Source organism: Zonotrichia leucophrys, chromosome 5 (genome assembly GCF_028769735.1).
Source record: "Zonotrichia leucophrys gambelii isolate GWCS_2022_RI chromosome 5, RI_Zleu_2.0, whole genome shotgun sequence".
Classification (NCBI taxonomy): Eukaryota; Metazoa; Chordata; class Aves; order Passeriformes; family Passerellidae; genus Zonotrichia; species Zonotrichia leucophrys.
The window spans coordinates 47889952-47909529 of record NC_088175.1 but is presented as its reverse complement, the minus strand read 5'-3'; the positions used below and the strand labels follow the sequence as shown (position 1 = coordinate 47909529).

General features: G+C 49.8%; 1 protein-coding gene across 5 annotated transcripts in view; it reads left to right on the top strand.

Annotated features, from left to right (window-relative positions):
* LOC135448887 (epidermal growth factor receptor kinase substrate 8-like protein 2) overlaps window positions 1–19578 on the top strand; it is a 49197-nt gene that overhangs the window by 16519 nt on the left and 13100 nt on the right. For all 5 annotated transcript variants that reach the window (XR_010440601.1, XM_064715223.1, XM_064715224.1 and 2 more), the window contains exons 2-8: window positions 2289–2353; window positions 3348–3403; window positions 13582–13646; window positions 17642–17803; window positions 18092–18241; window positions 18339–18418; window positions 18551–18690. Coding sequence is in view for 4 of the 5 variants with exons in the window: in XM_064715223.1 (XP_064571293.1) it covers window positions 2310–2353; window positions 3348–3403; window positions 13582–13646; window positions 17642–17803; window positions 18092–18241; window positions 18339–18418; window positions 18551–18690 (697 nt within the window). In the remaining variant the exon portion in view is untranslated. The remainder of the gene's footprint in view (window positions 1–2288; window positions 2354–3347; window positions 3404–13581; window positions 13647–17641; window positions 17804–18091; window positions 18242–18338; window positions 18419–18550; window positions 18691–19578) is intronic.

Genomic DNA, 19578 nt, shown 5'->3' with positions numbered 1-19578 from the left:
GGAAGAGAGGAAGCCTTCCAGGTTAGTTTATCATATGGGAACCCAGCTGATCCCTGATGGACTTTATTAATCACCATGAGATGAAGAATTCAGGGCTGGTCCTGCTTCACCCATGAAGCCAGACTCCTCTGCCACTGCCATGGAGTTGGCACCTCTGGCAGCCACGCTGGGTTGCCCCAGATGGGCTCCTCAAAGAGCAGATCCCAGAGGTTTATTTTTTGGACGCAGCATAGGAAGGAGAAATAAGAGCCAGGGTGAGTGACCTTAGCTGGATCTCTGGTTCCTCCTGGTGCTTCACAGCTGGGGCTGGGACAGGTCTGAGCTCCATGGGCCAAACCTGGTGACACATTCCTGCTGGAGTAACCTGGATTTCAGAATATTAGGGCATGGCCCTGGGGCAGTAACAAAGAGGGAGCCAGAAATATGACACTAATATGAAGGAACACTCCCAGCTATCATCAGCTGTGGGACTCAAGTGATTGGGTGGTGCAGAGTAAACAGAACAGAGCGGGGGTTTTAAGAGCCCAAGTTCTCTTTTCCAGGTATGCTAATGCACAAAGAGATCCAGGAGATAGGAACAGTTTGAGGAATGTAAAAGGAAACCAGCAGACAGCTATTAACAGAGGAAAAATTCACAGGTATCCAAGCTTGGGCACAGGGATGGGTTTTATTACACTCAGAGGGGTTGGCAGACCACCAAGTTTCTACTCTAATGTGATTATGAATTTATACCTTTTATAGGTGTGCATAGAGATTTCAGTATCAACCACAAGAGAGACAAAAAAGGGGGAACTAAACATCCTAGCTACTAAAATGCAGTTGAGGGTCCCTTCTAGCAGTGTGTCCATGCTGAATGTGTTACTGTGACAGAAAACAGGCTGAAGGTTGGAAGGCTGAGCCCAGAACATGCTGGGGTTTTCCATGCAGTCTGTGTACAGCCAAGTACTTCACCAGCATCCTCATAAATGCATCCCTCTGACATCCCACTGACAGGGCTGATAAGATCAGTGAGAAAACTCTCTCTGCCCTCACCTCAGGGTGAAACACACAGAGCAAAATACCGCAAGTGTTCCAACATGAGGAATAAATGCGGATACGTAAGGAATGTAGGGCAGCTCTGCTGATGATACAACAAGCCCTACAGCAGACAGTCAGCCTCCAGAGGGGAAATCCCAGGTGTCAGGGACGACTCCAAAGTGTTCCCTGGGGATTACACACACTTCAGCCTAGATTCAGTGAAGACAAACCCTTGCAGGAAGCTGCACTGCCTGCCCACGGCTGTCATGGCAGCCCTTGGCACATGCCAAGCACACTCAGCAGTTCCCTTGCAAGAAATCTCACTGAGGACACTGAGGAATTTTTTCCTTTAGGCCAGCAACAAGTATTTCAAAGCCAAACCTTTGAATTCTGACAACCTTATCATGAGGTAAGCAGGGTCTGACACAGGCACAGAAGTGCCCCTGAACTTTCCAAAAGAGACTTAAAAAAATTTTAAGACATTGCCTTGGCTTCGCTTCAGCTCACACATGCAGCAGAGGTGAAGAGCTTGGATACCAAAACAAATAATTCTCTGAGATCTTATTATATCTTGTTTTCAGGATTTGTCTCTCTTCCCTTGCAGTTATGCTGTCAGAACAGTGCCTGGATCTCACTCACATCTTCTCCCACATTCTAATTCTCACTGGAAAGAAAAGGAAAATGATCTGTGCTGATCCAGTCTGCCTTTCACTAACCACTCACTGCAGTACATTTTCCTGCCAGTGGAGCAGCATTCAGTTATCCCATTTTTCTTTATGTGGTCAATCCCCTCGTAAAGATAATTTAACAGCTGGTGTAGAGCTTAACATTACCACATAACAAAAGCTAATGGCACTCTAGGCTTGAAAAATTACTTGGGACACACAGCCATGAGCACATGGGCACAGGCATCTGGGACAGACCATGGAGGCAAAGGGCACCTCAGTCCCTGTTTAACCTTAGGCAGGACAGTGCTGCTGGAAAAAGATGTGCTGGAATGTCACAAAGTTGGGGTGTGCCTGGAATGGAAGAGCAAGAGGGAGAGGTGGAAATAGGTTTTGAAAAAGCATCCTGGGATGTGTCACCTTCAGCCTAGGTCGGAGCAGTGAGAGGTGACTGAGAACAGGGAGGAAACACCCTTGTACTCACCTGACTGCTTCATCTGCTTGGAGACCCCAGCTTGGAGGCAGGGAGGGCAGGATGCACACAGATAAATCACCTGAGAGCCTGTTCTATAACCACTGACCCTGTCTCTTGTGCTTCTGCTGCAGTTGCCTGGCCTGTGAAGCAACATGAGTCACAAGGGATCCCTCAACAGCAACCCCGGCTCAGCAAAGTAAGGATCTCCCTGCACCTTCCTACTGTTCAGGATACTCCAAGCAGTCCCACTCATCCCCAAAGTCCCTGGTGTTTGTTTCACCCCTCCTGGGCACCTCACAAGCTGGAAACTGCCTCACACATCACCTGCCCTGTGCACTGGGGTTTGATAATGGCACATGAGGTGGAGAGAGCAGAGGGACACCAGGAGCCTCTCCACCAGCAGCCCACGGCAACCTCCCAGTGGAGCCAGAGCCTCCAGCTCTCTCCCTCCTTCCTGCACTGGCTATGAGCACCTGATCCACTGCCTGCCCTCAGGGGCACATGGTGACAGAGCACAAAGCAGCCCCTGGGCACCCATGGGCTCACTGCTCTGTGCAGGACAGCCCAACCACAGCACCTCAGATCCAGAGAAAACTCTGTTATCTCCTGGGTGCTCATTCCTACCCATGACCCATGCACAGGGGGTGGCCCTACATGTGCTGCTTAGAGACTTGACACCCCAAAACTCAACTGTTTTCACACAATTCCACCTTCCCTTACATGGGATATGTTCTATATCCAAGCAGCTGCCTTCAAGGGGTACATGTCCAACATGTCCATTGAGAAGGAATCATCACCTTGGCTGCTGTACTGCCTCAGGTTCAGGTGGGCTCAGGAATACATGGAGGGGGTCTCCCTGTAACTCCCACTTATGGCACACTGGGAGCTGCTGTCCTTAACCCAGCCCTTCCGGAGTGCTGTCCTGCCAGGGGACACTGTGAAGGTAACTCTAGTGGGGAGAGGCCTGGCTGGGCTGCTCCGTGTCCTGTTTCCACCGCTGGGTTCAGTGACATGTGCCTGTGGTGTGGATAACGGGTAGGGTTGCACCGGAGCCGCCGGCACGGCCCACAAGGAAATGCTTTGCAAGGAAGGGAAGGGCTGGTCCCTCTGGGCACTGCAGAGCTGCTGTGTGAAAAATATTAAAAATATTTGGGAGCTGATGGTTGATTTGCACCTTCTTCCTTTTTCAGTGGCAGCATGGGCAAAGCCGAGGGAGCCTCCAAGCTGAGTGCAAAGGATTTGTACGGTGAGTTGTGCCTGCAAACATCCAAAGTTTCCCATGGCAAAGGCACCTCTGGAGAGCTGGATGTGGATGTTGGGGAGCTTTAGGCTGGAACTCAGTCAAAGCCACATGAATCCAGAGTTCTATACCCAACAGGCTGGCCTGACCTGGCAGCAAAAAGACACCTCACATCTGTGCTGACACCTCCCACACTGGGGACAGTTGGGATTTTGTGGGAACAGAACGTTGCTTCCCTTACCCAGATCCTCCCCAGGTCTGTTAGCAAGATCACTTGATAAAGGGCCTCACAAAAGAAAGACTGTCCTCAGCAGGTTAATGATTATCCGCTCCTAACTACTTAGTGAACCATGAAAATTCCATGCCCTTTGGCTCTTTGGAAGTGCAGGGAATGGCCAGGATGGGTGTTTGTGCACAGTCTGAGAGGCAGCTTGTTTGGGTTCAGCACATTTAGGTATCAATAACAGTTATTCCTGATCTCAGCAGATCCAAGTATCCCAGGGGAAAATGTGGCCTCTGGGGTGGGCAGAGCAAGCATAAATCATGGGAGAAATCACCTCTCCTAGTTATTTCCTGGGTAAGAAGTTGGAGGTTGTCTGGGCTAACACAAGCAGTTTTTGGGGTGTCCGAGCCTGCCAGCTCTGCCACCTGAGAGCTGTGGATTTACTTGGTTGATGGTTTAATTGGGAAGGAACAGGCTGTGTGTGCTTTTCCTTGGATATTTTCTATTTGATCAGAGATTGTCTTCGGTGGCTATGAACTGCCAGTGTGGTTTATTTGTCCCTGAGAAGTGACTTCCTTTGCCCAAGGCTGGAGGATTATCCATGTGGAGTGGCCTGAAGCAGTGTCTAGAGAGGCCACCCTCACCTGGGGACAAGTGGGATGGCAGAGGCTGTATTTAGTGCTAAACAAAGCCACTGTTAATGTCAATTAGCTCCCAAGAAATGAAACATGAGGGTAATGGCAGAGCAGAAGTTTGGCTGTTTGTGGCCTGGATGCCGCAGGGTGGGCGGGTGCCAAGCAGGGGTTTGAACTGTGGCAGTCACTTCTGGACATGGAAGGACACATGATAAAGAAGCAAGAGGATGAGGTGTGGGAATTTTGGGTGCACACAGGGGTGCTAGTGCAGACAAACTCCTGCCTCCAAGGCAGTGCACATTCCTTTGGCTGTGCACTGACACTGGCACATCCTGTCAGGGGCAGGAGGGCTGCAGGTTCCAGGTAAACAGCCCTACAGAGATGTGTAAAAATGAACCTGGAAGCTCACAACGGGATTAAAGCCAAGCAGATTTGCAGGCTGGCACCCATGGGTGCAGGAAACCCAGGGCTCCAGCCACCAGAATTCCAGAGGGGGATCTAATGGTGCCATGGCACAGGGAGCGGCCCTCAATCCTGTGCCACAAAGGGCAGTGCAGGGAAAGGCTGACAGACTGCCTTGAAAACAAACACAGCTCTCAAATAAGCACTTTTCAACACAGAATTTCATCTTCCACATGTTTTTGTATGAACACACCTCAAAAACAAATTCACCAGGGTTGGACCTCTCTGACCAAATTCCAGCAAACCTGAAATGAGGACTCTGTGTCCCTGGGCCAAATCCTCAGGAGGAGTAAAGCAGCTGCCTGCTGTTTCCCTGCCACTACTGAAATACAGATTGAGCTCTGATTCCCTGCACAAATCAGTGCCTCTTGGCCAGCCCAGCCCCTGGCATGAGCACATCCAGAGGGATTTTGCTTGGCAGCACTTGAAACCCACCCGCTAATTCAGCAAAAGACACTCAGCACGTGTAAACCAATATTTAAATGTCTTGGTCCCTTTCCCACTCGGATTCTCCCTCCCCCAGCATTAATTTCTGCTGTGAGCTGCCACATTTGGGGATAGAGGGCAAGCAAGAACTAAAAATCCAGGGAGAATTATGTTTCATAATGAAACAAATCACACCAAGCTGAGCTGGCCTTGATTATGTGATTACAACACTGCTGAGGGATGTTTGGAGCTGACAAGACTTTTCATATTTCCATTTTCCTCCTGTGCAATCAGGCTAGACCCCCAGCCTGTGTACACTGCCAGACCTCCAAGAAGTGAGTGCAGTGACTCCCAAATTCCCAGCACACAGGCATCCACTCATTTAAAGCTCTCTGGGTTATGATGGCTCCAATGCACACAGGTGTCTAAATATTATTTCTAAATGAACAAGGCCTTTGGTTTACCTTTCTAAAGATGCTTTTTCTACAGTAATACTGGCTTAACATGACAAGGGTGTCACCTGTGGGTACAAAAGTGCTACCTGAGGGCCAAGGTGTCCCCAGTATCAACAGGGACTTATTGGGAATATTAAACCCACCTCAGGGAGACCCTGAAGAGGGATATTTAAAATTGTTGTGGTGAGGCTGGAACACAGCAGCAGCTTTGGGCTGTGCACAGGAAAGCACCTGGATGGTGAAGGTGGAGGTTCACTCTGGGGGACCTCCAGGACATAGTGTGAAGGTGCTCACAGGACACAGCCTCATCACACGGCTGTTGATGGATGGGGAAGGCTCTGGTGTCACATTTGGCCTGCTGAAATTGCTTTGATCACCAAATATGTTGCCTACCACCGTGTATTCTTCACTGTGGTGAGCACACAGGCATGAGGAGAAATGACCAGAGGGAATTCTACAATGAACCCGACTTAAAGCCCCAAGATACCCTCCCCTGGCTCTGTTCCTAGCAGAGTTTGATATGCTTTCCATCTGCTCTGCCATCCTCAGTGAGGTTTCTTGGCTCTTGTGGGAGCAGGACACTCATCCTTTCCTCCCCCCTTAGTAAAACAGCACCACATTGGTTCAGCTCCACATTCTGGAGGAGTCTGTGGCTGCAGGGAGCAGTCCCACCTCAGCTGGCAGCAGGGAATGGCTGGCCCCTCTCAGGTTGCCACCTCTCCCCACACCGCCACCAGCTGAATAAATGTTAATGCACACCATAAATAAATTAGTCTGCTTCTCTGCTTACGGGCGTCTGTTCTGAGCCCAGATGAAAGCCTGGGGGGGAAACCAGGCTCCAGCAGAACCCATGGGAGGACTGGCAGGAAGTGTTTCTTTCTGCACAGCATTTCCCACAGCAGGAAAGCTGCTGCCACCCTTTCTGAGTGACTCCGGGTGGGCTTCTGCAGGTGTTCCCCCCAGCTGCTTCCAGAGCTGTCACACAGCACTGGCTGGCTCTCCTGATGGATTAGGCAGCACAGCAGGAGAAGTTCAGGGCAGTTTGACGATTGCATTCATTTCTCACAGGGCTGTGGGGAGGAGCAGCTCATTTCTGTTTGGTTGCTGTCTGTCCCTGCCTCCTTCCAGGGTCTGTGAGACCCTGCCAGCTGGTTCCAGCCTGTCCAGCCACCCTCCATGCACTCATTTCTGGGAAAGAACCAGACTTGATAGGGCACAGGGCTGGAAAAGGGGTTTGGGAGCAATGAGTTGGGCTGGAGAAGCACAGTGCTGATGCCATCACTTGACACTGCACACCCGTAACCCAAGCCAGGCTGCTGTAACAGGACACGAGGCACTGGCACAAAGAGAGGAGCCACTTCCTGCCCAGTGTGGCCCTGCACACGGATCATCTCCCTGGGGAGCCACGGGCAGAGAGGTGCCAGCATCACCCCTGAGCCACAGGCAGCTGCTTGGCACTGGCAAGGCAGAACACACCAATGGAGAAAAGTAACTTCCCTTTAATGGTCATGAACCAACTCCTGGGAGTTCCACAGATCTGCTTGTATCCCAGCAGGGCCTCCAGCCCCAGCCACATGGAGAGGTCCCTGAGATGAGGCCCTCCAGCCCTGTGCACAGTGCCCAGACTGCAATTCCCTGCTCCTGGCTCTCCCACACCCTGCCCAAACCATGAGCTTGTTCCCAATCCCAGCTGGAGGCCACATGGCTGTCACATTATTATTGGCACGAGCAAGGAGGGACTGTTCCTTCCCCACAACCTTTAGGAGAGGATTTGTGCAGGATTTAACACACACTAGTATTGTCTGCAAGAGACAACTCTGGCAGGAGCAGTGGCCTGCCAAGCCTGCTCAGCCACACTGCTGAGTCAAGATGACCAGGTCCATACCTAAATCCACAGGGATCCAGAACAGTGCCACTCACTGTCATGTCTTGAAAGATTTCATCATACTGGAGAAAAGGCCTGAGGTTCAGCAGAGATCCAGCCTTCTTGCCCAGGTCATTAATTCCTCCTGTCCCCTCCTGCCATCCCTGAATAACTCCCTTGTCCTTCCCCTGGTCCCTTGGTGCCATTCCAGCTCCCTTCTTCACATCCCCTTTCCCCCCTGAGATTCCAGCTTCAGATTACCCTGCTCCCCTTTGACACTGTGTGTGTGGGTGACCCTTCCATTCAACACCTTGGACACTTAATACACCAACTGGGAACAGGGCTGGAAGAAAAACTGGAAGCCAACAATCCTGTTGGTTCCTGCAGATCAAGCCCCAGTGGTGGGTGAGACAGGGAACACATTGACTTAGTTCAGCCCTAACTGGAGCTACTGGGAAGAACAGACGCTGCTCCAGGTGCTGCTGGCCAGGAATTTGGGATGGTAGGGATGTGACAGGGATGCTGTGGAGAGGGATCTCCCACCTCTGATGCTGTTCAGCATCTCCAGTGACCCTTTTTCTTTGCCACCTTGAAACTGCTGAGCACAAGTTCTCACCTTTCATGGAATAACTGCTTAGAGCTCACACAAAGGAACCTTTTCCTAAATGGAAATGGGGTTTTGGATATGCCCAAGTAGTTTGGGAACTAAAGTTGTGATAGTTCATAAAAATAACAACCAAAAAAAAAGAGAAGAACTTTTCATTACAATTTTTTTCAAGATTCAAAGAAAGCTAATTAATTAAATCAGGATTCCCTCAATCTTACTATGTTCTGAAAAAACAGAACATCTTACTATGCTCATTCAAAAAATGTCATTACCAGCTACAGAAAGCTGAGAAAACACCAGTTTAGACTTTTTGGTGAAAAATAATTTAGCAGGTTTCTTCCAGGCCTGGTTGTAAAGGCAAAAAGGAATATCTCTACTGGTGAACTATAGCTCTCAATGCCCTGATTATCCTGCTCCAAGCAGCCTGCTGGACACACTGAACACAAACACACACTGTTCCTCCACGTACTCAGTCCTTGCACAACCCAGGAGCTGTGCCAGGTTTTTATTTGCTTTCCTAGAGTGGGTTGTGTCTTCAGCTAATAAAGCAGGAATGTGAGCACTTGGGGCTGAGCTGTGGCAAACATGAAGCGTGCCGAGCAGGAATTCAGCCGTGTGGAGCCGGAGCCGCTGCTCCCTGCTGCCACAGCCCATTCACACCTCAATGAGAGCTGTTCATTCACTCCAAGAGCCTCCAGATCCATCTGCTCACACCGGCCATGAGGCAGAGCTGACCAGGCACATTCCCAGTGCCACAGGCGCCAGTACAGACCAGCCCCAGCAGTTCAGCAAGTACCACAGATCTAACAGCAAACCCAGGGAGCTTGATGCTCCCTAGACTGCAAAGATATCCCAAAATGGAGCTCTCTCTGTGCTGGCCATGGAGAGCAGGGAAGGAGCAGGAAACCTGCAGATTCTCCCCTGTCAGGTATCTCAGGCACAGCAGGTCAGTGCAAGGCCCAAAAGCACATCCTTGACTAATCCTGGGTAACCTGGAGCAGGAAGCAGGAACCTGGCAGATGCTGTGTTCAAGTGCCACATCTGGCCCCAGGCTGGGATCCTGGAATGGAGGTTATTCCATACTGCTGCTCTGTAAGCCAGCCCGGCAGGTTTCTGTGGCTGCCATGAGCACACAGAGCATTTGCTGCCCCATTTCTGCTCAGCAGGCTGGTCCTGACCTGCCATTTGGCACAGAGCAGCTCATGCTATGCTGGCAGGTTCCTATAAACAGTGTGTGCACTGCTAGATAATGTATAGATAATGTAAAGGTTATATAAGGAACTGGCAAGCTCCAGAAGTAACCACCAGGACTTCCCTTAGGCTGCTGTAATGGATGTGGAGGCTGGGGAGGTCAGCAGTGTGATTCAGGGAATGGAGGAGAGCTCCTTGGTGTGGCACTGGCAGGGAAAACAAATCCAATGCCTCTCATTCCTCAGAGACTGCTCCGTACTTGTTCATACATCCCCCTGTCTTCTGCTGTGCCTTCTGCCCAGCAACAGCTGTAAACAAATGTGGGGAGGGACAGGGAGGATCAGGTAGGATCCTGTGTGGTAAAACTAATTAATCAGAGAAGGATGTGCCTGGAGGGGAGGCAGAGGCCACTGGCAGGTTGTACTGGGGGTGCTGTGCCCCTCTGGCTTGACAGAGGCTGTGCATGGAGAAAGACAAGCCTGCTCCTGCCCTCCTTGGCACTGCTCAGCATTCCCAGAGACCTTAACCAATGATCCCAGCTGTGAGCTGGGCCCACGGGCAGTTTATCCCGCCAGCTGATCTCCTGTGCTCACTGAACGTTCACAGCCACATCCCAGCTCCCTGCTAAATAAGGTTTTGCATGGAAATGGGAAGGGAACTTGGCACTAAAGATGTGCTTTGGCTTCCTGGACCAAGCTGATAACCCCAGCCCTCCAGGATGTGCATCCATCCTGCTTTTTTTCCTGATTTATTACTCTCTTTCATACTTTCCACTCCTTAACATAAAGTTAAACAAGACTCTTTCCCTGCTAGCCAAGATTTTAGTATCATTACTGGGATTTCAGTCCAGCACTGTTTTGAGCCCTCAGGTACCACCTTGTACCTCTGCAGTGGTCTCAGCTCTTCCCATTTCCTCACTGGTGCCACTGGGAAACACCATTCCCACAGCACTGTTTATCTGTAAGATACCAGTGGCAGATAACATTCGTTGCCATTTTGCCCCTCCTCTGGGTGTGAGGCAAGATTAAAGCTACCTGGTTAGCAGAGAACTGAAGTGAATTCTGTTAAAGAACCATTTATAGGGATTTTTCCCCTCAAAGGATTGTCTTAGGGATCACTGGGCCAGACCCTGAGAGGCAAAAGATGAGACAATTTACCAGAGGTTGTGTGTGTCCCACATGTTATCCATGCTCAGGGCATTCAAGGCTTTCTGGATTCCCCATCCCGTACGTACAGCAAGTGTCTGGGATCAGCACAACTGCTCCTCAGGCCACAGGGGATCCACCAGCACCTGCCATGATACCCATGCTACGAGCTGGGTTTTCTCCTTGCCAGACACAAAAAGGACAGGACAAAGCTCTATTGTTTTCCCATCTCTTTGGCTCTCTTGGCAGACAAAAGGGGAAAAGGACAGTGGTCACTGTGGGTTCATGCCAGCTTTATCACCTCTGGATGTTTGCTGTACAGGTGCCACAGCCCTGGAGCTCTCCCTGCCCTTTGCCTGTGTTATGTCCAGAGTCCTTCACTGCCACAGACTCTGAAGGTCATAGCAGGAGACAAACAAGAGGTGCAGATTGGTGTCTGAGTTAATTTGGGGAAATCATCACTATATTTCAGCAATGCTCATCTATCACATAGGGATTATGCAAATTCTCCACATCCTGGGGCCAGGTTAGGGGTCAGATAACACCTGAAGGTGCCCAGGTCCTGTTGCAGGACACTGTAGAAATTCCAAGTGTCTTGGTGTGAGGTGTCAGATGAAGCAGGAGGAAATGAGCTCCTGCTGCTGCTGCTAACAGGCCAGCATGCACTCATACAAAATTCAGCAGGTCAGGGACAAAGCTGTGCAGAAGGACAGGGTGCAGCCACACAGGACAGCTGACCTGCCTTCTGAGGTATGGCTGGCTAGGGAGTTCACCTGGGCCAGGCAAAGGATCCCCCTTGACCAAGAAGTCAAAGAGCCCCAGATTTTGCTATAGGCATCATTCACAGAATGCCAGAATGGTTTGGTTTGGAAGGGGCCTTAAAGCTCATCTCATTCCATCCCCTGCCATGGACAGGGACACCTTCCACTGCCCTAGGTCACTCCAAGTCCAGCCCAGTCTGGCCATGGACATTTGCAGGGATCAGGCAGCCACAGCTTCTCTGGGCAACGTGTGCCAGGGCCTCAGCTCCCTCACAGGGAAGAACTTCTTCCTAAAAGCATTTTCGCATCAGCCCAGCCCAACCAGAGAGAAATTTAATCAAAGACAAATAATGATGCATGTTGGAAAGCCCTGCAGTATTTCACCATATTGTTTTGAGTAAATAAACCAAAAAACACTCATTTTCTTTAAAGCACCCACGCTCCTTGGATAGATGTGGCCCAAATATGACTCTTTCATGATCAGTAACCTGGTTCTTTAATTCTTCCTGTGTTTAATTCAAAACCAAGTGCTAGAAAAGAAGGAGGTTTTGGTGTTCTGGCACCCTGCTGTCCCCAGAAACTCTGACTGGTTCCAGACCTCATGGTCTTATTTGCGGATGCCAGCAGGAAACACAAAACTAAAAGTTTCCATGGGCGTGGGGGCCAGGTAGAAGCCAAGGAGACAGAAGGGATTTCAGGAGAACATGCAGAAACACCCCATTTCTTGCCCTGGGCAGCTTCTGGGACATCACTTGAATGACATCGGGAGACAGAATAGAGGCACTTTGTTCTACTTCTGTGGCTTGTGGATGTAATGTAGAAATTCCCCCAGGGAAAAATCAACAGAGGGAGGGGAAACATCTGCATTTCTCCCTGTCCCAGGGCTTGCTGCTGTCTGAACAAGGCTGCAAAGGGCTAAAGAGGCCTTTGCTCTCTTGCAGTCACTGAGTGCAGGTGATGGGAAGTTGGGCTATGCAGAGTTCTGAGGTTTTGGCCAGCCCCCAGAACTTCCAAGGGCTTCTCTGAAGATTTTCTCAGCAGTGCACACTGAGATCTCCCCTGACTGCGACACGTGCAGCTTCTTTGAGCTCGGAGGAAGGGGAAAAGGCACTGGAAGGGATCCCAGGGAGTCTGTGGGCAACCAGCTGCTGCCCTGACCACTGCTACAGCTCCGTGGGCTGTTTTCCTACCAGGAACACAGACCTGTGCTAACCTCCCACTGGAAACCTCATCCCCCTGGTATTCCTTCCCTCCCTCAGGGACTACCAGTTCCCCACACAGCTCCTCACCCTTCCTCTCAGGGCTGGAGACATTTGCCTGTCCGAATGTAAACTCCCTTTGTTTCCAGACCACCCACTTCAGCCTTTTCCACTCCCTTTGGAAAAGGAGGGGATGGGATGTCTTAAAACCCAAATCTGTCTCCATCCCACATGAATGCGGTGTTCTCATTTCCATCAGTGTCATCTATTTACATGAGAAATGCTCAGGGAGGAAATTGAGGTTACTGAGAGGAAAAAAGTGCCTCACATCAGCCCCAAATCCCTGTGGGATGCGCTGCCTGTGCCCTATCCCAGACCTTGCCCCACATTGCAAGTAGGACAGACTGCAATTAAAGCCCCCAGCAACCAGAAAGTGCCACTGAGCCTTTCCTGCCAGCCTGAGGTGGGAAGGGGCTGCGCTGCAATATTAATTTGTTTATTCAAGGTCACTCTGGAATGGCTGAGCAGGGAGCTGGGCTGGCTGTCTGAGGTCTTTCCCCTGAACCATCCTCACTCTACCTCTGAGCTGGTGCTGGTGGTGTATGAGACACAGGCTCAAAGCCCTGCAGTCTCCATTAATGCCTCTGCCAATATTCCCACCAATAAATCAAGAAATCACTTCTACTGGGGAACATCCACCACTCCAGGGCTGTCAGCAGTCAGGCACAGAGGCAAAACACTGCTGTGTTTTCAGCCACAGGCACGGAGCTACAGGTGTGAAGTGCTCCTGTGTCCTGCCAATCGATGGCACAGCCTATAGAGTGGTAGGGTAAGTGTTAAAAAGCTTTAGAAATCGGCTTGAATTAACTTCTACCCACCTTCGCCAGGCTCCAAAGAAGAGCAGTGGCATCTTTTCATGATCCTTATAACTGGGATATCTCCGGGTGCTCAGTACGCTCCCCAAGCCGTGGGCAGGACTGTGCTCAGCCCCGTGCACCAAGAGGAGCTCGATTTAAAAGCTCTTGGCTGGCCAAGGAGAAAAGGTGAAATCCCCAAGGCAAAGCTCAAGGAAAGGCAATGCTTGTTCTGGAGAGACCCCTGCTGGCAGCGCCCGCCGAGCCCGAGATGGAAGCTCGGGGACTGTGAGAAAGACTCAGAGTTGTAATTCTCAGATCCAAAGACAAACAACCAATGCTTCTTTTCCTGTTTCTTACAGAACAAAGGAAAAAATACTCCAACTCCAACATCATTATGCACGAGACGTCCCAGTACCACGTCCAGGTGAGCACACACACGCAATGGGGCGCTAGGGGGCTGACAGGTCAGTGATGGGTGCCTGTGGTGCAGCGTGTTCCCTGTGCTCTGGAGCTTCAGGAGGCCAAGGGCGAGTTGGGAACCTCCTTACGATTAAAGTCTCAAGTCACTGAGTAAAGGAGAATGGGGGGGAAAGAAGATTTCAATAAACAAGGAGAATTTTGTACATGGAAAGAGGAAATGGAGAAGCTGTTTTCTTCTCCCTCCTCTGTGTTTGAAGGAGAGCATGAGATGCTGTCCATCCTGTTACCCTGTGCTTTAAGCCCTTCTGATCAGCACAGACAGGTTAAAAGCAGAGTTCCCATGGTGGTTACTGGAACTCAGCTTTCCAAACAACAGAGACCACATGGACTATCAGCTTTCAGCTCTCCTCAGCTACTGTGTCCTCTCAGGTAACACAAACCCTTCACACAAGCCAGGCAATAAGCCAAATCCATCTCCCAGTGCCACAGACACCCACCCAAAAAGAGAAACCAGCCTGGCCATCCTGAGCTTGGCAATTGTTGTAATGCAGCTTGGTGGTGCAGGACTCCATGGAGGAGGTGGGGCCATTCATCACTGAAAACTGAGCAAGGCAAGACAAGAGAACACTTCCTCAGGTTCATATTTAGGAGATGGGGCCCTTTGAAAGCCTACTTTTAGACTTGTAAAGTGCCTGTTTGGAAAGAGGTCCTGGTTTCCATGGGAGAAACCAACTCAGTGGCTCAGAAGTCACTCATGGATGCAGAGAAGGGACTTTAAACAGTGACATGTAAATTAATTCTTTATTAATTATGCCATAAGCTACCTGTTTGTCAGTCTCTCCCCTGAACTTTGACCAAGGCAAACAGAATTGCAGTGGCAGGCAGTGAGATAGAATGAGGTTTCCTCACAGGAGGCATTTTATACCTTTTGAAGTAATCAGATCAAAGTTTAATGGTGGGTGGAGTCATTGCCCATTCTAATAAAAGTTGCTGTATTTAAATGTCTATCTGGAAGAAAACGGGTTTTTAAGGGATAAAATAAAGACAGCAACAAGCTTCTCCCTCTCAATCCACCCATATTTACAAAAAATGGAAAGCAGAAAAATATTCTAATGACTGAGTCAGACAAGTAACTTCCCCTCCATGAGAACTGACTGAACAGTAAACAGCAAAGGAATTTATGAAGCTTGTAAAGGTGGTGAATAAAATAATAGAAGAGATAAAAATGCCTGTCATCTTGAGTAAACCCTTACCCTCACTGCTCTGAAAGAAAAGGGCTTGTCACCTCTGCACAGATAAAACTGACTTGGCAAATACCTTCCCATGCACTATTTTACAATTACAGTAACATACACCCAGCATGTTTTTCATTCGTGATTGCATTGCTAATCTCAGCTTTCAGCTCACACACCTGCCAGGAGTTCTGTTTAGACAGTGCCTCACCCCATACCTTTGCTTGATGAACACAGGAATGGGCCTTGCATTGTCCTCTGCTCTGCTCCTTTGTCCAGTCTTTGGAAAACATCTAACAGCAAATGGGTCACCACAAACCCTATACAGCCCTAATGCCCAAGAGCACGTTTAAAGATTTTCTGCAAGGTCTATAAGTGCTTTAAATCCAAGTCTTTCCCTGTATCTACCTTGTGGGGAGCCAACTGCAGCAACAGTTCTTGCCTGTGCTTCCTCACAACCATCCAAGGCTCTGAGATGGAGTGCACACATCCATCTCAGGTCCATCTGCTCTGTGCCAGACCCCAACATCCACAGCTTCTCCAAGTCCCACAGCAGGACATGCTGGAGCAGCATCAGCTTTTGCCACCTCTTAATCTGCTTCCCAGTTTGCATTTACTTGGGCTTTTACAAGGAGAAAGGAATTCTTTCCCAACAACTTTGTCATCCTCCTCCATGGCTCACTGATGCACATGTCAACTGTGGACACAACCCACTGGGTTACTGAACCAGCTCATGAGTGCATCAGCCCCAGAAAGAAGCTACTTGATCCCTAGAATGGTTATTTCTGATCACTGGGAGAAAGCAGGAAGATACAGGATCAAAGGGAGAAAAAGCCAGGCAAAACTCATCCTGTTACTACAAATTTCCCATCAGTTTAGGACTTGCTTTAAAACACCCTCTGTTTTTCCAGCTGTTGCTTTGAAACCAGGATGTGTGCATCAATGAGAAGCAGGCATTTCACTGCTGGCCTCCCCACAAACTCTGAATGCCTGGCAGGACCATTTTTGGGTGGCCACACTGCTGTCCCTGGCCCCCCAGGGCAGCTCTACCTGCAGCACCTTGTGATTCCCCTGCTCCAGGGGTTAATCTGCCCCTGGCTCTCCAGATTAGCCACTGCTGCTGAAGTGCCTGTTCTGTACTCTTCTGAGCAAGGAAACCAGGATGAGAGGGTCGTGCTGGTGGATGGCCTTTAATACTCCAGGGACAAGAGAAAAAGCTGAGATCTTGTCCAATAAGCCTCCAAGGGTTGCAGGCCCTTGGACTGCACAGATGCCTTGGTCAGGCCTGTAACTTATCCATGCAAAAACCTGATTTTCTCTGCTGGAGAAAGTTGGTACAGACAGGGAAAAGCTTCAGCTGCTTTTTGACAGTCAGGCACGTTCCCCTTCCCCTCCTACCAAGAACATAGCTGGGCAACAAAAGAACAAGGTGAAACAGAACCTTGCTCCTTCCGGAGGTTTGGATTTTTTTCCCCTTCCTGAGGTCTTTTTTTTTCCCTTCCCTGTTATCACCTGAACATGTGGCCTGGCTGTGCTGTCTCTGCCCCGGGGCCAACAGCTGGGCAAACAGCGTGGCTGCTCCGAGTCCCAGCTTTTCCTGCCTTGCAGTGCCCTCTGCTGGCACACACAACCGGTTCTTCCATCCGCAGGGAGCAGCACTTGTGGAGTGGCCTTCACCCACTGCTGGTGGGGACACAACGTTTGGATGTGACACACCTCTCCTTTCCACAGCTGCCTCCCTGCCCACCATTCCCTTCCCATGGAGTCCCAGGGGCTCACCAAAGCTGCAAGTGCTGCCCCATTACACAAACTGCACATACAGGTGCCAAGTGTGAGGCCTGGATCACCACACACTCCAGGGTGCAGTTGGAGCAGGGATGGGAAAGCAGCTTGGATGGCTGTGCTGTAGCTGAGTTGCTCCTGGCCCAAGTGCTCACACAGGGTGGGGAAAGAAGGGAGGACAGCACAGAAGCCTGGCTGATGGGAGAAGACCATGGGCTGGGTTTACAGGAGAAGTGAAGGGAGGTAGGAATACCAGGATAAACAAGCAAAACCACAGGGCAGGACAGAGGCAGGCAGCAAAAAATCCTTTCCTACAGTCAGCAACACCCATTTTCACTACTGTGAGGGCTGATTTGGGTATTTTTTGGGGAGAAGGTAACCCCAACCATAAGGGGAGCTTAAAGGGCTGGTGTAGAGTGAGCTGCCAGGTTTGGAGCTCCTCAAGGCTTTGCAGCATAGAAGCTCTTCAGAGTAGCTGTTCCCAGAGCATGGGAACCCACTTGGCATGGGGGACCAACACTTGTCCATGGTCTGTGTGAGCTCTTTGCCTGGCACAAATCCCACACAAGCAGGCTTGCTACACAAGACAAGCAAAACACAAGTGCTTTTATAGCTTGGCAAGCAAAGCAATGGTTTGACTGCCATAGTTCTACTTCCAAGCTAGATTCAGAGGGGCCTGGGGAGTAACTCGTGTGTGAAGCATTTGCCCTGCTGGATGGGGATGAGAGCTGCTGGAATTGATGAAAGTAATATGCAAGTGGTGAAACTGGTTATGAAAACCCATTATGAAACCCAAATCTTTCATTGCCACGATGAGGCTGGTACCAACAACCAAAACTGTTTTGTGCAGCATCAACTTCATGCCTGAGCTCTGAGAAACTACAAACAGTAATTGAAGCCTCTAGAGATGCTTTCATCACCAGTTTATACACCCCAAAAAAACATTTTCCACCTGTTTTTATCTCCTTTCTCTCCCCAACTTCAGCACTTGGCCACCTTCATCATGGACAAGAGCGAGTCCATCACGACAGTGGATGATGCAATCCGGAAACTCATCCTGCTCAACTCCAAAGAGAAGATCTGGACACAGGAGATGCTGCTGCAAGTGAATGACAAATCCATCCGGCTGCTGGACTGTGAGACACAGGTACCTGGAGCCCTGTGGGGCTGACCCCAGACTGAAGTGTGGGGTGCAGTGAGTGCCCTTTCTTTTCAGCCTGGGAAAGAGCAAGTTCTAAGGAGCACAAACAAGGGTGAATCACTACCAAAATCCTCTCCTGGATTAGAGTCAGCCCTGCAGCATGGGAACAGGATGGTTTTGGCAATGACAAATTAAGGAAGACCAGCCCAGGGATCCCAGGAGTTCCTGCACAGCACTATTCCCTCTCAGTTCAGTAGTTCCCCATTGCCTGACACCTTCCCCCTTCTCTTGCAGGAGGAGCTGGAGGACTTTCCCCTGCCAACAGTGCAGCACTGCCAGACAGTGCTCAATCAGATGCGCTATTCCTCCATCCTCCTGCTCGTGTGTCAGGATTCTGAGCAGCACAAACCTGACATCCACTTCTTCAATTGTGATGAGGTGGAGGTAAGCAGAGCCCTCCTGCTTGCTGTCTGCCCTTTCCCCCTTCCTCCAATCCTTCCTAAAGCCAAGCCCTTAAAAACATCCCTGTTTTACCCTTAAGGCGGAGATGGTTCATGAGGACATAGAGAGTGCCCTGGCAGACCACAAGCACGGGAAGAAGATACGGCCACAGACACTCAAGTAAGTGCTGCGGGATACAGCTGGGAGCAACAACAATAAACCTCTCTTTCCAGTGGTTTAGTCACACTCCAGTCTCTTGGAAAAGGGATCTGTGACCACTGATGGGTTTGTTCTGTGCCATTTTCTTTGCAGGGCAAACCAGGAAAAGATCAAGCAGAGACAATCCATCCTCCCCCCACCTCAGGGACCAGCTCCCATCCCGATCCAGCACGACATGCGAGGCTCAGCGATGAACAGGAACAGGGTGGCACCTCCTTCCCAGCATGATCCAGGTACTGGGAGCACTCAGGAAGTCTGTCCTGGGGATGGGAGACTAATTAACCCAGACAGCCAACCTTCCTGAAGTGCTCTGTGGTGAAAATAAGTGTTGTACCCACTGGGCGTCTCCTGCTCAACAAATAAAAGCTCCCAGAAACTCCTTGTAACAACACCCTTATTTGGGGGATACAGAAATGACAAAAAAGCAAAAACCCCTCATAAGCCATCACATGAAATTTGAACCAGGCATTGGTGATCTTAAAATGTACAGACAAGACATTTGGTTAGAAAGACAAATTCCTGGCTCTGCTGACTTCACAGGAGACAAGATTTCACCCTTGAAAATCAACATGTTTTCATGAATTCTTGTCAAGTGTGGAAATGCAGATCTGAACTCACCCCTCTTATGTGCTCATCTAAAGTCTGATTCCAAAACCATCCTGACTACAGCCCATTTGAGTTGGCTTGGAAAAACCTGGTATTTTCCTTTGGAGAAAGAAGTAACAGAAGTAAGTTCCTAGGAACAGAAACAAGCTCTTTCTCTTACAAAAGATCAAAGTGATGAACAAACTGTAAGCATTTTTTACCCCTGCCTATCATACCACCTTATCTTAGCATTCATTTCTAGTTTCAAGGAAAACAGGTAATAGGATACTGTAACACATCCAAAACACTCATTTGCTGGGATGGCTTCTGAAGCCAAGCAACTGGTCTGGCTGCTGAATGGAGAACTTATTTCAGGCCCAGTTCTGCATCATAAAAGGAGTATCTCTGTTTCTCAGCTGGACCATGAATAAACATCTCTATTCTGGTGAAAAGCAGCCACTCTTACCTCTGCCCTTCCAAGGGTGCTCGCATCAGCAGAGCTGGGAATTCCTCTAGGCAGGATTTCTGGCTCTGAG